At 38.8% G+C, this 16200-nt stretch overlaps 1 protein-coding gene across 8 annotated transcripts in view; it reads right to left on the bottom strand.

Annotated features, from left to right (window-relative positions):
• Positions 1 to 16200, bottom strand: part of CDH18 (cadherin 18) — a 337159-nt gene that overhangs the window by 48638 nt on the left and 272321 nt on the right. For all 8 annotated transcript variants that reach the window (XM_027812997.2, XM_027812999.2, XM_027812998.2 and 5 more), the window contains one exon: positions 10910 to 11163. In XM_027812997.2, coding sequence (XP_027668798.1) covers positions 10910 to 11163 — 254 coding nt within the window. The remainder of the gene's footprint in view (positions 1 to 10909; positions 11164 to 16200) is intronic.

Raw genomic sequence — 16200 nt, 5'->3', positions numbered from 1 at the left:
TGGTTTGACCTTGGCTGGACACCAGGTGCCCACCAAGCTGCTCTATCACTCCTTTCCTCAGAAAAATGGCAGGGGGGGAAAATAAGATGGAAAAACTTGTGGGTCAGGATAAAAGCAATTTAATAAACAAAAGCAAAGGTTGCACGTGGAAGCAAAGGAAAACAAAAAATGTTACTCTCTATTCCCCATCAGCAGGCAATGTCCGGCCACTTCCCAGGAAGCAGGGCTTCAGTACACATAGCAGTTGCCCCAGAAGACAAACATCGTAAGTAACAAATATCCCTCCTTCCTCCTCCTTTCTCTTAGCTTTTGTTGCTGAGCAGACATCATATGATATGGAATATCCCTTTGGTCAGTTTGGAGCAGTTGTCCTGGCTTGTCCCCTCCCAAGATCCTGCCCACCCCCAGCCAACTGGTGAGGTGAGGAATGTCAGACAGACAGCCCCGATGCTCTGGGAGCACTGCTCAGCAGCAGCCAAAGCGCTAGCCACTATCAAGACCACTCTAGCTACCAAGACAAAGCACAGCACTCTGAGGGCTGCTATGGGGTAATTAACTCAGTCTCAGCCAGCTGCAACACAGGACCAAAGCGAGCCCCTGGCTCCTGTGACATCATCCCTTGCTTCCAGTCTTTAGTGAAGCAGTGGTTCAGTGGTGACAGATATTCCCACCATTTTTATTGAAAACTAAAAGCATTTGCAGGAATTAGGAAACAGAAAAATATATATATGCGAGATGGGTCTTAGGCAGAAGGGCACTCCTGGCATATAAACCAGTTTGCAGTATTAAAGTAGTCAGGCTCTATTAATACAGAGGCTGCTTAAAAAGGGAGAAGGTTTAAAAGCTTAAAATGGAGTTTAGGGACATTAATGATTTCCAAAACTTTTAGGAGGGCTTCTGAAGCTAAAACGCATAAGCATTTTCAGAATGCCTCTCCCTAAATTATTCAGTCTTAAGATATTATTAACATCAGTTTGTCACTTGAGAGACACGTGGCAGAATAGTCTGTTACTATTCCAGTATGTCTTTCTCCACTATTGTGTTTTAAGAGGGAGACGTGAGTTTGAGTTTTTAAATAGTTTTAAGTTTTTAACTTGTGGTTTTGTTTGTTTTTAATCAAGTCTTTAGCTTATCCTTTCATTATGCTATTTCTTTTTATTACCCTATTTACCAACTATAAACAAGAACTCTTTTAGAAATTTCCACCCTGCCACAAACCTGTCATTGCTAATAAACTTAAGATGATATAAACTTAATGAACTTAAGGCAATGAACAAAAGAAGCCTGAGCAGCAGGTCAAGGGAAGTGATTCCCCCCCTCTATTTTGTTCTTGTGAGGCCCCACCTGGAGCACTGTGTTCAGCCCTGGGGCCCCCAACATAAGAAGGCCACGGACCTGTTGGATCAAGTCCAGAGTAAGGCCACAAAGATGATCAGAGGGCTGGAGCACCTCTCCTATGAAGACAGGCTGAGAGAGTTGGGGGTTTTCAGCCTGGAGAAGAGAAGGCTCTGGGGAGACCTCATAGTGGCCTTCTAGCACCACAAGGGAGCCTACAAGAAAGGTGGGCACAGACTTTTTAGTAGGGCCTGTAGTGACAAGACAAGGGGTAATAGTTTTAAATTAAAAGAGGGTAGATTTAGATTAGATATTAGGAAGAAATTCTTTACTGTGAGGGTGGTGAGGCACCAGAACAGGCTGCCCAGAGAAGCTGTGGTTGCCCCATCCCTGGAAGCATTCAGGTCAGGCTGGACGGGGCTTTGAGCAACCTGGTGTGGTGGAAGGTGTCCCTGCCCATGGCAGCGGGGGTGGAACTACATGATCTTTAAGGTCTCTTCCAATTCAAACCATTCTGTGATTCTATGAACTTCCAAAGCCACATTTCAGCCAGATGTGGATTCACAGGTCACAGTACTTCTTTGGGCTTTTCTACTGAGACATAGGTAAATAGCCAGCTCTCTAATAACATGTGAAACCGATTACAAAGCAGCACTTAAAGAAGGTCATGGGAAGAGGATAGATTCTCCGTCAAACCAATTGCACACACCACCTAAAGACCTACCAATTAGAAATCAAATGCCATTATAGGGAAATCTGTTAATAATAAACAATAATTAAAATAATAATAATATTAATATTAATAAATAAATAGTTAAAATTTAAGCAAATGAACTTTCTCAGAAACAAGTGCTCAGACTGAAACTATAGAGACAATTTTTTCTTAAAATAAAAACAAACAAACAAAAGAAACTTAGAAAAAGAAGCGTAAGCAACAGCTGCACAGGGTGAGGGAGAGTGGTATACCAGGACGAACAGTGAGAGAACTGACCAGCTGCAGCTCTGTGTTTGGCCAGCTGGAGTGCAACAAGACATGGCCCATGGTGGGACATAGTTCTGGTGCGTGCCTTTTATCTTCTCTCTGCCTCCTGGCAGCAGCACTCCTCATGAGCTGGGGAACAAGCAGAATCCCCTTGATGCTGAATGAAGCAGTGGGGTGACATTTCGTTGTCATGACTGTCCTGCACTACACTATCTCCCTTCCAGGATCAATCCGTTTCTCCATAGTTCAAACAAACTTCTCCTGGAGAGTTAAGCAATTGTGATGTGTGAGTCAGAAGCTGGCTGCCAGTACAGCAGGTAACCAATTTTCTCCCTGCAGCATGTCTGGTAGATTAAGGAGACATTAGATGTTCCAGAGCTCCTCAGCAGAAGGCTACGACTGAGAGCTACAGCCTTTAACTGTGCTTTCCAGTTGTGAAAATGTAATACATTTAAAGACAGCTTAGAGAATGTAATCTCTCTGTTTACCATTCCTTCGGGTTTTTTTCAGACAGGCATAGCATAACTTGAGAAAAATACCGTTCCTCTTGGAGCATTTGCAGTAACTCGGTTTGATACGCTGTTCCCACTGGGTTAGCTGGGGTGCTGGCTGCCATCTGAGATCCATCAGCTGACCAGCAGTACCTTGTTGTCTCCCATATGGGACTCCTGGTTCACCTCATACCAAAATCTCAGCTCAGCAAAGTGGTAGCCTCTCCTCTCCTTGTCCTAGAAATGTGAGGTGGCGGATGCCGAGAGGCATGGGGAAATTGCAAGCACTGAGCTGCTGCCTCCCAGCAAAGCCTGGGAGAGGTAGCCACTACTGGTTTGCATTGCATGCAGAGGTTGGCTTCCTGATCCTGTTCTCATTCCCATCCCTTATGCATTGCTAGCACACTGCTCACCTTGGACACTGGAAAATGGGCATGCTGTTTGTTTGAAGGAAATGAGCCATTTATGTACACCCATCTTTTCTAGCTGACAATTTCTGTCTGCATGTTTTAACTACTGATCATCTTTTCTAGCTGATTCTGCCAGTAAATGTAGGTTAAGAACAGCCCACATCCTTAGAGACGTAATTCAGAAGTGAAAGCAAGATAAAGGTTTGTCTTCTTTTCCTGACTGCAACTGCCCAAATGCATTTCACGTAGATGTGTTGATGGCTGAACTGTTATACTGAAGTTACCTTTTATTTGGAGAGATTAACTTCAGATTCCAATGCTGCTAAGAAATAAAGGTGCAGTAAGTGTTACAAGAGAATAATTTTTTGTTCCTAAAAGTTTTACTAGCTAAAGAATAGTATTCTACTTACATATTCTTTTTTTTCCCCCTCCTTCTACTAAAGACTAAACCAAATAAAACCAAAATTGATAGATGTAGGCCTATTTACTGGAGTTGAATGTCCCTATCAGAAGACCACATTACAGAGATGTTCAGATATGAAGACTGACTCTAAAAACACAAAAGATTTTTAAATACTGAAGGCATTCTGAAACCTGTGGAAATTATAGAAACATAAAGATGATGTCCTGGCATGAAAAATCAGGCTCTCAGAGTCACCACACAAAGATGATCTGTCAGCGTTTTATCTCACAGCTGTAAGTGAGGGATGGAGGTGGTTCTGGTTTCTGTGAGATTTTGACCACCATCCCGAGCTGGATGCTTCCTAGTCAGAACAGCTGTCAGAACAGCTTACCAGTTCCTGCAGAGAGAGGGATGGACATTTTTGTATGTGGGAGGCCTGGGCCACATTGCTTGACAAGAATCAAAAATAATTTGAGGGCTCAAGGAGAAAAATCTGCAACAGGTCTCTCACCTCAACACTACCAAGAAAGGTTTTAAAATGGTTCCTCCCTGTGAAGACAGAGCATCAGAGAAGAAATTGGAGAAAAACTCCCCTCTGTCTTTAGCCATTCAAACTAGAGCATTCTTTTTCTGTTCTGATTTAATGACAATCTTAGAGAAGAAGGATACTGGAGGAATACAGAAAGCAAATGAATGAAGGAGGTGAGATGGAGGAGGAAGACAGAGCCCCTGTCTGCTAACTAACTGTGAGCCACTCCCATACCCTGGGAAGATATTAGCCTGTCTCTGTAGGTGTTGATCACAGGATTATGACACTATCATGCTTCCAGGGTCTGAGCAGAGTGGAGGACAGATATCTGCCTTTGCCTCCACAAGCACAGGACTGGCAGGATCTGGGAGGGGATGTTCCTCCATTGGGGATGTGAGGGAGGGACAGTCACTCTATATGATGGCACCCATCTCAGTAGGCTGCTGTAAGTACACCTAACAGCATCCTGTGCACAGGACAGGAGAAAAAAAATTGACCTTATTTCACTTATATGACATTCAAAGAGCAAGTAAGACAAATGAACACAACTAAGTGAAAAGGCTTTTAGGTTTTTCAGCAAGGAAAATAAATTATCCTCTCTCCCTACTGACGGGGGGGGGGGGGAGTGGTGTAGTAACTGATACTGATCTCAGAGAACAGGAAGAAAAGAAAATATTTAAAAATACAATTTGCATTATACCCTCCCACCCCCCACCGCTCTCTCCTGCACCTCCCTTCAGTTAATACACTGATACTGTGTGACCAAAATTTGAGTGACTGAGTTTGAATCAAAAGTTAGGTCTTATTCTACCTCTAGTAAATACAAACTTCACATCAGAAAAACAGACTATAACCAGAATCCTCCATGACATGTTATGTCTTTAAGGTTGTCAGAAATAATAATAGGAATACATGAAACTTCATGGGTATGTTCTTTCATCTACATATGAACATGCCTCTTAAAATACCATTTACTGAAAATTAACATGACTTTCTAATGGCTGATGCCAGAAAATCTATACCTGTCTTTTACTACCAATGCAGCAAAAGTTAAAATAAGTTCCTTTGCCTGATGCAGGAGTCAAAGAACAATTTCTTACACCACATTAATTGTTATAATCCTATGTACTTGTCATTCATGAATTGTTCAGTATTCTAGCTGAAAGAAAGGAAGAGAAGGATGTCAATTTAAATCAAACCAGGGTAAGGCAACTCTGAATTCATTATAGCTTCTAGATACAAGGTATGGTGTTGGAAAGCATATTTTTGTACTCATTAGTGCATACATGTATCATAACCATTATGATACATTGCCCATTATAAGGCAATACCATAAAACCATTAGAAAAGTGAGAAGCCAGAAACAGCATTGAGATTGTACTTGTATTCTTCACTAACAGCACAAAATTAAAAGTCTGATATTCACACACACACAAGCACTTTTTCTGACTCTTGGTTATTTTTGTGGCTATTCCGTTTTTATTGTTTTGTTGTTGGTTGGCTGGTTCTGCCTTTCCAGAAGTAAAACTATTATTTTCTATAAAAGATAACTGTGTGCACCTTTATGTTTCGTATTTATTTCTTCTGTGTGTCACTGCTTTTTGAGCAGTGGTGTCTAGAGCACAATGAAGAAAGAAGTTAATTTTCTAATGACATCAGGAAGGCACTAAGACTACTTCAGTTTCCTATAGCTAATCAATTTCCTAGTGAATAAAATCCATTACAGTAAAGTAGATTACAGACTGGTTAGGGTCCAACATAAAAACATTTTGAATTCCAATGTATTAATATAACAAAACCTAATCAACCTTCCAAGGATCCCACAAAACATAAGTTTATTTTTAACCATGCCATGATACACGTCATTCTGAAAAGGGAAGGTGTTTATATTTCATATCGTTTGACACTACGATCACACGCAGAGTTCTGATCAGTATCCATGCCCTGTTTGCCAGAAGTCTTCTGTTAAACAGCTGGGAAGAAACCATTCCTGCCAAGAAATGCAAACAACCTAAGTCAAACATAATAAATGGGAGTAAGAAATAAGCAAAGGGGACAGAGGCCCTATCATTAGTGCTCAGAACAGTTATTTGCCTCCTGTACCACTGCATGACAAAGATTGCACAGCAGCAGCAAAAGGAGTAAGTTGATGTTACAGTACTTCTGTAACAGCATGACTGACTTGTCTAAAACTACTCTTACCAGGCTATAGTGTTAACAAATACTTTCAGTTCCTCACAGGACAGGATCAAACTGGGATCAAGTTAATATAAGCGAACTTGCCCATGTCATGCAACTGTTTTCACTATTATAGTGAATTTATTATAGTTATAATTCAGAGCTTCAGAAAGCATCATGGTCTTAAAACTGTTCGCTCTTTTCTGAATCACGAACTCAGAGGAGGCTTGGTGAACAGCAGCAACATTATTTTTTCTGAAAACCACTTCACTGAAAACATACCAGATGCAGCCAGAAAGCTGCAAGGATCATCGCAAGTATGTGTTGTGGCTAGAAGGAGTCACCACCCAAGAAGCACCTACAGGAAGATGGCAGTTTCAACAGGCACTAACTGCTGCCCTGAGGCAGTACTAGCAGCCTAGGGCTGCACCCAATGCACACATACAACTTCCAAATTAAAGCCTCTTTTCACCCCCTAATCTCCACAGAAGTCTTCTCTGTGTGGGTTCAGGAAGCAAAAAAGGTTTATAAGTAAGTATGGAGAGATTTAAATTTAATAATATTCTAAGGTAAAATTATAATTTGAGCACGTAATAGTCACGCTTTCTTTCGTATTCTACGGGACTTAAGCCTGACCTTTTCAAGCAACAAAAGATTATGGTATGCAAGCAGACTACTTGACACAATGCAATGAAAGAGGATTAGTTTCTCAAAAATATTCCAACAAGGCAGTAATCCCTGCAAATGAGTTACAATTTGGGATGTTTTCTGTTGATTTAGAACACAGTTTTTCAAGTGTCTTTAAATTACTTCAAAAACCTTTAAAATAATAAATGCTGAAGTTTTAATGTCTTTGAGTTTTAAGCTTTCTACGATTATTTTTGCTTTTATTTCAATAGAATAATAATAGTTTATTTCAAAACATAGCATTTTTTAAATTTTTCCACGAAAATGCGTTTCTATTTACTTGGAAAAAAAAAATCCACTTAAAAAGAAAAACCATTTAAACCAGTCCAAATCACCAACCAGATAATGTTTGAATGAAAGAAGTCTGTAATAGTTCCATTTGTTATCACAGAGGTTCTTTTGCTGGGGTTGGAAGAGTAAAATAGTAGTACAAGCACCGGCACAAAATCAGTGCCCTCTGAAGACTGCTCAGATCAGGAACAAGCTGAAATTTCACTGTGATGAAATTGCAGTGAGGAAATAAGGACAAAAAAAGCCTTCACTTCCCTCTCTACTGATAACAATAGAGGTTGTTATTTATTTTTGGGTTTAGCTCAACTTTTTTTTTAAAAAAAATATTTTCCCTCATCATTTTTAATTACTGTAACTATTCCTCTATTATTCTGGTTATAAGAATTATTGTTGCCACCAAAGTAAACTGTTACTTAACTGGGCAGTGTAGAAAGCACAGTACTGTATCTCTTTTAGCAACGAGGCAGCAAAGAGGTGATATGGTTGCAACTGTGTATGCCTAATGCTTTATCAATCTCATACACAGCAAAAAGCATCCTCATAAAGTGGAAAGGATGCACAGGTGGATTAGGAAAAAACTTAAGCAAATCACTGCTCTGTAGCTTGTCCTGTAGACTTGTAGCATTTGGAGATGTGTCTGAGCCATTTGGCTGAGGAACCATTACTCCCCTGCTCCACACAGATCAGCCGTGCGAGTCCTACCTGCAGCTATCTTGTCTGTGTGATCTGTGCTTTCTGAGAAAGTTACACTGACTCTTGCTGGTTTTATTGTTACGGTCACTATTTTTATTTTCAATGAACTAGGAATTCTGTGGAAACGAAGGATAGGCATGATCTCATTACCCTCAGACTATCTTTCAGACTCACCAGGGTTTCAGATGAACAGTGGAGGCATTTCTTGCAGACCAGCAAAGAAGGACATAAGTGCAGTGTTTCTGAGAAAAACCGCCTCCCCCGAGCCGTGAGCAGAGCGCGGAGCAGGACTCTGCCTTTGGCAGAGCAGCAGCTCAGCCTGGGTTGTTTCCCAGGTTGTGGGCAGTTTCCAACCCATAATTTCCGACCCATAGTTTCCCCAGCCACAGGCAAATCTTAACACAAAGCCCTTCTTCACTGTCTCAGTGTTTGTGTGCTAAGTGAGGTGAGGGGAAAGGGGGTTAAAGCTGCCTGTTCCCAGGGCAGCCCTTCTCCTCCTGCAGGAGGAAGCTCCAGGAGAACCTGAGGGCACACCAGCCCGGCTTGGTGCCTCTTCACGGTTCCATGCACCAAGGTGTTAGTCCAGGCCTTAGAGGATCAGCGTCTTCATAAAAAAGCCCGCACGCTCACAAACGACATTCACTGCCAGTTCCACCGAGGTGATAAAGCCTGGCTAGAGAGCGGACCCGCTCCCAATATAACAATACACCAAGGATAGCTCAGCTGCTACTGCCCTTGCCGAGCCCCTCCAACATGTAACTGAAGGCTGGCTCCTTTCAGAGCTTCACAATTTAGTAAGTTCTGCTCCCACTTTATTTTTTTCCACATTGAAAGAGAGCAAGATAGAAGGAACAATGTAAAAAGAAGCTTCAAGGGGTGGGCGGGGGGCGGGGGACGACAGGATAGACAAAGGTAAGGACAATTTTTCTCTTCAACTATTTGAATAAAGTACATATTTAACATTCTGCCCTCAATCGCTGGTTACAAATTCGTGTTTGGGGGAAAAAAAAAAAAAAAAAGGGCAATACAAAAAGTAAAATATTTGGCAATATTTTTCTTTCTAATCCCTCTTTCTCCAAGTTACTGCCTGTTTCTATTTCTGCCTTCCAAGTCTTCTACAAACTGCTGCTGCTTCCTTTTTATGATGGTTGTCTTACCCTCTTCTGGACACAACTCTTAGGACCACAGCCAGTTGAATGGAGAAATTAGTAAAATCTGTACTTGCCCTTCCTACTCCCAAACTACCATGACAGCTAACCTGTCTGACTGTTGTTTTTTCAGAATTATAGTTTAAAAATACAGGTACTTGGCAGTTATTTTTAGTGAAATTTTCTTATTTATGTTACAATTTAGACACAAATACCATAGTGGCAATTTTTCAAAGGATACAACTTGTCACTAAGAAATTGTATATATTGATCGTCTGACACTAAACATTTTGAGTCTTAAGACTATTAGCACAAGAGAACCATAAAAACCTGATACTTTCACTGTTCTGAAAAAAGTTGTTTCATCATACCAAGACTATTACATACCCAGCAGATATCAACTCAGTAAAGAGACTGAAAATGCCCAATTAGCTTAAGAAAAACTGTTTTCCAACTATATACTCATATGATTTCTACAAAGGTTACACCATTATGTCATAAAAAGGAATAGCATCAAATATGTTTCCATGAATAATTTATTTTTGGAAAAAAATTAAATCCACTACCACCTTCAAGACAAATATTCATGTATTGTTCTACAAAATTATCACACTGCATGTCAGTTTAGAAAGCAACTCATCCCACAAATGAAGCCAGTAAAAAATGTCATTGGATCCTATAATAGCCAAAAACATGTAATTGAAAACTTTACCCAAAACCAGCAGTGAATTCAAACTCTAATTCCAGAGTGTTCAAAGTTAAAACTAAATGCTTTTATGTTTATAATAAGTCAAATTAACATCAATATATATATTTATGGCATCAGTGCTTTTCCAGGCTTGCTGTTGGGGGGTATTTCCAGCTTCATTTCTGTCCTTAGTTCAGACCATGACCTGTTTCCAAGCCAGTTCTGTTATTATAAGAAGTATTCTGGCCAAAGCAGCAACACAGAAATCTTCCTTTCTTTTATGTTCTTTTTCTTTTTAACAAGAACATTTTATTTTAGAATTCCATTAAAAAGACTACGAAAGTATTTCCTTCCTGGTATGTCACATATTCATTTAATTTTCAAATGATGTATGTGATCTTCAAGTCCTTGCTTCTCAGTACTTCGCTTTGCCCTAGTTTTTGTAATTGGAAATGATATGACATACCCTTAGCAACATCAGTGGGGTACATTATTACACCCATTCTATTCTTTTGATACCCCACTAAAACTGAAGCATATTACAAAATAATGGCTTCCTCCTCAAACACAATTTTGCAAAAATTGTACTGTCTGCCTGTGAGGAAAGGCATACCTAATCCAGTTCCTGTCCTGCAGAAGCACCTGGACAGCTACAGTGTGGCAAGCGTGCAGAGGGCCAGAACAATACTAGCATGCCAGGGGGAAAACAGCATTATGATCCTGAATAGATTTACAACTAGTAGCAGGATGCTGACTGGCAGCAGGCCAGTGAAATGCACCATTTTATATCATGTGGTAGCACACCGGCCTTGTTCTATGAGCCGTTTGGAGGTGCTGTTACAGAACTAATGCACACAGACCTTTGCTCAGAGGCTAGATGACAATTTTAGTGTAAACCAACAAAAGGTCAAAGATTATATTATTAAATCAAATCCATACAGAGTGATAATGACACTGTTCTGACATGTGTTTCCCTTTAGGTACTAAAATAAAAGACATAGTTTCATATATCCCTGATGTCATTAATCCTTTAGCTACTGGAATTCAATCTCATATAATATGGATTTACTATACCTCACTAAACTGTTGGCAGTGTCAGGATCTTGTGCTGTTACTGTGCCAACAGCAGTCCCAATCTTCGCGTTTTCATAAACTTCCATGACATAGGAAGGCATAGTGAAGAGCGGAGGTTCATCCACATCGCCAACAATGACCTTCAGCATTGTTACATCTTTGAATGGTCCCAAGTGTGAAAAGCGGAAATCAAGGTGAGTATTTGCTCCTTCTATATTAAGTGTATATGATTTCTTTTTTTCATAGTTGAGCGGCTGTTGGCAGAAAAAAAGATTTATCAGTGCCATTCTGTGCTTCAGTTTAGCCTGTTAGCAACCTACCTGCATCTTCTCCATTTAACTTAAACCACATTTCCTCGTGTTACTGGAGAGGGACAATATTCTGTGACATTCTGGCAGCAACTGTCACACCTTGTAAGTAGAAGGATATACATGAAGCAGGATGGATTCAGGTGTTCTCTACAACAGAACTATGGGCAAGGTACCAGTTTTGGAAGAACTTGGGGTTTAGAGTGAGCCTTAGATTCCTCTTCCGTGATACTATTAAGTCTCTGGGTTTTGTCACCTTTGGTCAATGATAAATACCGAAAAAGGTAGAGACTGATGTATCCCAAATTAAATTAACTTCCTAACTTCAATTAACATGTTTAATAGACAGTGATAAGGACACTAAAATTCTTTTGGGCATCTCTTCTCTTAAATTGAAAAAAGCAACTCCTTGCAGGAATACAGTTATCATTAAGAGACAGGAACTTAAATGTGTAGGAATAGCCTAAACACGTGCTTCTGTGCTTTTCTAATCAGAAAGGGTGCATCCCTAAATTCTAGACCACTTTCTTTTCAATTCTTCACCAGCAATGAGAAAGACAACTCTTCAGCCTGTCTTACCACGTACTGCTGTGCTGTACATGGATTATACCATCACAAATGGGAAGAAAGACTGCAGCTGGGGACGTGCCTTCTACAGGGACTAAAGTTTGAATAAAACACAACAGAAGGCACATCCCCAGCTGTACATCCACCAGAAATGCCACTGCCACTTTAACACTGCCCTGTTATTTAAACCAATGGATTCCTACTAGGAACCCTACCTCTCCACCAGGAAGGAAGAAGCTGGGGGTCTCACTCATGTATCACACAGCATGGATATGTTCTTTCTTAGCAGTCCCATTTCTAGCTTGCTATTTACACGTGAAAATTTCATCTCCCCAATTTGGCTGATTTTCAGATTATTGTGAACTAATTTTACTGACTTGATATGTTAATTTAACACTACATTAGCATGCTTTTACACTGTCTTATGCAAGGTAGATCAACATGACACACCCAACTCTCAACTCTTTCACTGTCAGATAGTTATGCAGTAGAGGGGACTAAAAGGATATTTACCTTAAAAGTATGCAAGTAATGAAGTACCTTTAGCAGATACAGAATTAAGCAATGTTTTTACTGGGACCCATGTTTACAGGACCACAACTATTTTAAGTTGTTTTCTTCAGTCTCACTAAAGTAACTGACTACTTTTCATAGAGAGCCCATTGAGACTTTCATGGGAGAAATTATTATTTTTTTAATATATTGTCTGTTCCAATTACTGAAAAAGCTTTTTAAAGAAACACTTTAATTCCAGGCAGTCATAGGACAGATTTCATGTTTCAGATTGCTATCTTTTAAAAATGCTTCTACATTGCGGAAAAGCACTCATTCTTGATGAGAGACACCTCAATACTTACTGAGTTACAAATTTCTGGCTTCAGCCAATTTATAAAGACGGAGAGGTAGATTAATATTTATTATCATACTGAACAAAGCAGATAGTTTGTACATATATATATACACACACACACACACACCAGTTTCAGAACAGAAGCATAACACTAAAAGAAGTTGCATACATGTGGAGTTCTTTTTTAGAATACAAATTACTATGATATTATGGCATGGCAGAATTGCACTAAGACCAGTATTGTTCTGTGCGGACCTGACAGCCTGCCTGAACAGAACTCGGTACAAGTATTCAAGCCTTCAATCAAGGCTAAACTGGTATTTCCTACCACCCCAAAGAGTAGAAAAGTGGTACTGAAGGCAAGAAATATGAGGAACTCAATGTGTGGATTTTTCAATGTCAGTATGTGTTTTGTAGATAAATTCTACAGTAAATTTGGCTATGATGTATAAGAAAAATAGTTGGTCAGGACTTATATATGTTATGTGTTTCTTTGATTTCTCCTCTGTATATTGAAGGACAATTAATTCATTCTCTTAACCCTAACAGTATGCGACTTGTAATTTGCTTTCTCTGTCTCCTTTTTCTGAATGTAAACCATAGAAATTTACCATAGCCTGATAAATCTCTTACTATTACGGGGGTGGGGGGAAAGGCACAACACTCAATTATATCAGTTCATAAAGAAATATGTTTAGTAAATTCTATCTGAAGCATATATATTCTAATATTAAACAAGATTACAACAGGATTGCAAATTATAAAAAATATGCCTTTTTTGAAAATTAACTTAAGTTTATACTGACGATGACTGGATTAGGTTGTACAGGAAAATTAATTTCTCCCAGAAAACACAAGAGGAATAACACAAAGTCTGGTTTTCTTTTTTTTTTTTTTTTTTTTTTTTTTTTTTGTGTAGTTATTCAATCAGACAATACCAAAACTTTTTTTTTCCTCTAGAAATACAAGAATAATTCATTCAGGTAATGAGCAAAAGCTAACATTTCAACGAGAGCCAAAACAGTTTTTTACTTTCATTTTCTTTCTTCTTCTTCTTCTTCTTCCCATAACATTTCTGAATTAAAGAATCAGATACTGAGACGTAAGAGAAAAAGAACTTACTCTTCTGCCCTGTGACTCAGAGAGGTTAAACCCCACTATTTTCAACACTGAGCTATTTTAGACAGAAAATACACAGACTATACTAAGTACTTCTATTACTAGAGGTCACATTTTTTATTTATATGTGTGTGTGTATATATATATGTGTGTGTGTGTGTGTATATACAAAATATATATTCCTTTTTTATTGTTCTCTCCTGAGGAGAAATAAGGAGACTTACAAGCAAAGCAAGCCCTGTGATACTCCACAACTTTGTATAACTCAGAATTCCAGGTGTTACATCACTTTTACTTCTGATAAAACATTAAAAAAATGAAATCTGGTTGCAATTTGAATTTACAGAGCTGTATTTTGCTGGGTTTCAACTTAAACATTGTGCATGTGCTAAAATTGACATTTATCTTACATTTGAAGAAAAATCGGGATGCCATTTATAGCCTCTCTAATGCTGTGCTAAGAAATTTGCTTATAGACTCATCCATTATTTCTGAGGTGTTTGTATGATCTGAGGTGTTTACCAGTAGGAGGTCTTTATTCCCTTTTTTTTTTTTTTTTTTTTGTTTGTTAGTAAACTATTAATCATAACATTCGGCTTAAAATACCTAAGGTATTCCAAATCAGCAAAAATTTGGGCATGAAGATGCTAATGCAAAATAATTTATATTTACAAAGGAAATATTTCAACTACCCCACCAGATTCACTGTAGGACTCATTTAAATCCCAACAGACAAAAAGAAAGATGCGGCTCTGCCCTGTCTGATCTCTTGCTCTCCCCAAGAGAAGTAAATACTCAAATAAATGACTAGTAAAGATGTTCACTTGTAATGTGTAAAACCGAAAGTTTAAATTCTCCCTCATTTAACTCACAGAGAGGCCTTGACTATCAGTCACCTATCTCAGTCATTAGCTGTAGCTATAAAGTGAGAGGCAGCACTTTCCTGTCCCTCTAGAAGTCTACATAATTTCTAGATTTAATTAAAATTGTCCCAACACTGAAGATTATTAAATCTTTCCTGGAAAGGAAACAGAACTTTTAAATTTTAGATGGACCTGAACAGAATTCTGTTCACATTTCTGTTTTCCCAAAGAATGTCCTTCCATGACAATTACCTGCGTATCTGCAGTATGTATTCACTGGTTGTCATGATTTTCATGAAAAACTGAAAATACCAGATGTAGCTCAAGTGAACAGTCACAGAGCTAACTAGAAAACGCTGCTTTTCTTTATACTGCAGTCTGTGTTTCTAATATCAGACTCCGAAATGGGATAGCAGAATTTTAGAAGCAAATAGTTTATCCCTGAACATTTCCAGTCTCACTACACAAAATGGAAGCGACATGGGCTGTTCACATATTTTTTTCTGGGAAGCCTGAATGATACTTGCTGACCTGAGGTCAGAAAAGTTCTAGCATACTTATCTGAAAGTCACAAGGGGGGAACATGCCGACGAGTCATTCTCTGAAGGATCCAGAGAGTAATGGCTTTCAGTATGCTATTTTGTTTTGGTTTCTTCTAGTCTTCAACTCAAACAAGGAATTGCATGAGGCAAAGGGGAAATCCTTCATGACAATTTGCAATGGACCCATTGTGGCAGGATCTTTGAGACAGGGCTTGTCAATACGGGAGACAGTGAAAGTACCAGACACTTTGGGTTATCCCAGAATGAGACTAGAAAAGATTCCTTCCAACAGTCACAGACTTCACATGCCTGTTGAACAGCCTAGTATGGAGGTGCTGAGAAATGTGATTTTTGTATCAGAACCTCAGATAAGTGAAGCTTCGAAAGGTTTGAGGAAAACTTCAGATCTTCAGACACAATGTATTTACTTCTGGCTTTTTCTGACGTGTATACTATGAATTCTGCTAAAGAAGTGTTAAATGACAAATAATTCTATTGTACTGTTACAGAAGGTATTGGCATCTGATATATGAAACAAAACTGATTCTGTTCTTACTGGGGATTATCTGTTTTGAGTAGGCTATCAAACTAATTCAGCTTCAAACCCAATCTCAATTAAAAGTAATTAAAGCACACAGTATATTAAATACTTATTGAACGGCATACAAGATCTGAGGAAAAAAAATGCTATCTCCATTTTGTACTGTACAAGGTGATATTATAACTTCTCTGAGGAAAGAAAGAATAGAGGTATACCACACCAATTCATTTAGCTTTAAGTGCTGAATTTCTGCTCAACTGAAATACAACACTATGTAAACAAAATGTACCCATTCTTGTCTTGATGGGAAAATGACTCAAATCACTGTCATGTGTATGTATAAGAACAGGTAACATATGCTTTTGTCATATTCTAAAACACAGTGAAAATTTCTCTGAAGCTATTTTGTCTGCCAAAAAATGTAAGAAATATGATTTTATACTTTTTATGCATGGACTCTTTCTTGCAAATTCTTCCTTTCTGCTTCATGTTCTCAATATG

The sequence above is a fragment of the Falco cherrug genome, chromosome 3 (genome assembly GCF_023634085.1).
Source record: "Falco cherrug isolate bFalChe1 chromosome 3, bFalChe1.pri, whole genome shotgun sequence".
Classification (NCBI taxonomy): domain Eukaryota; kingdom Metazoa; phylum Chordata; class Aves; order Falconiformes; family Falconidae; genus Falco; species Falco cherrug.
Note: the sequence above shows the minus strand (reverse complement) of the source record. Positions and strands in the feature narration are given on the sequence as shown.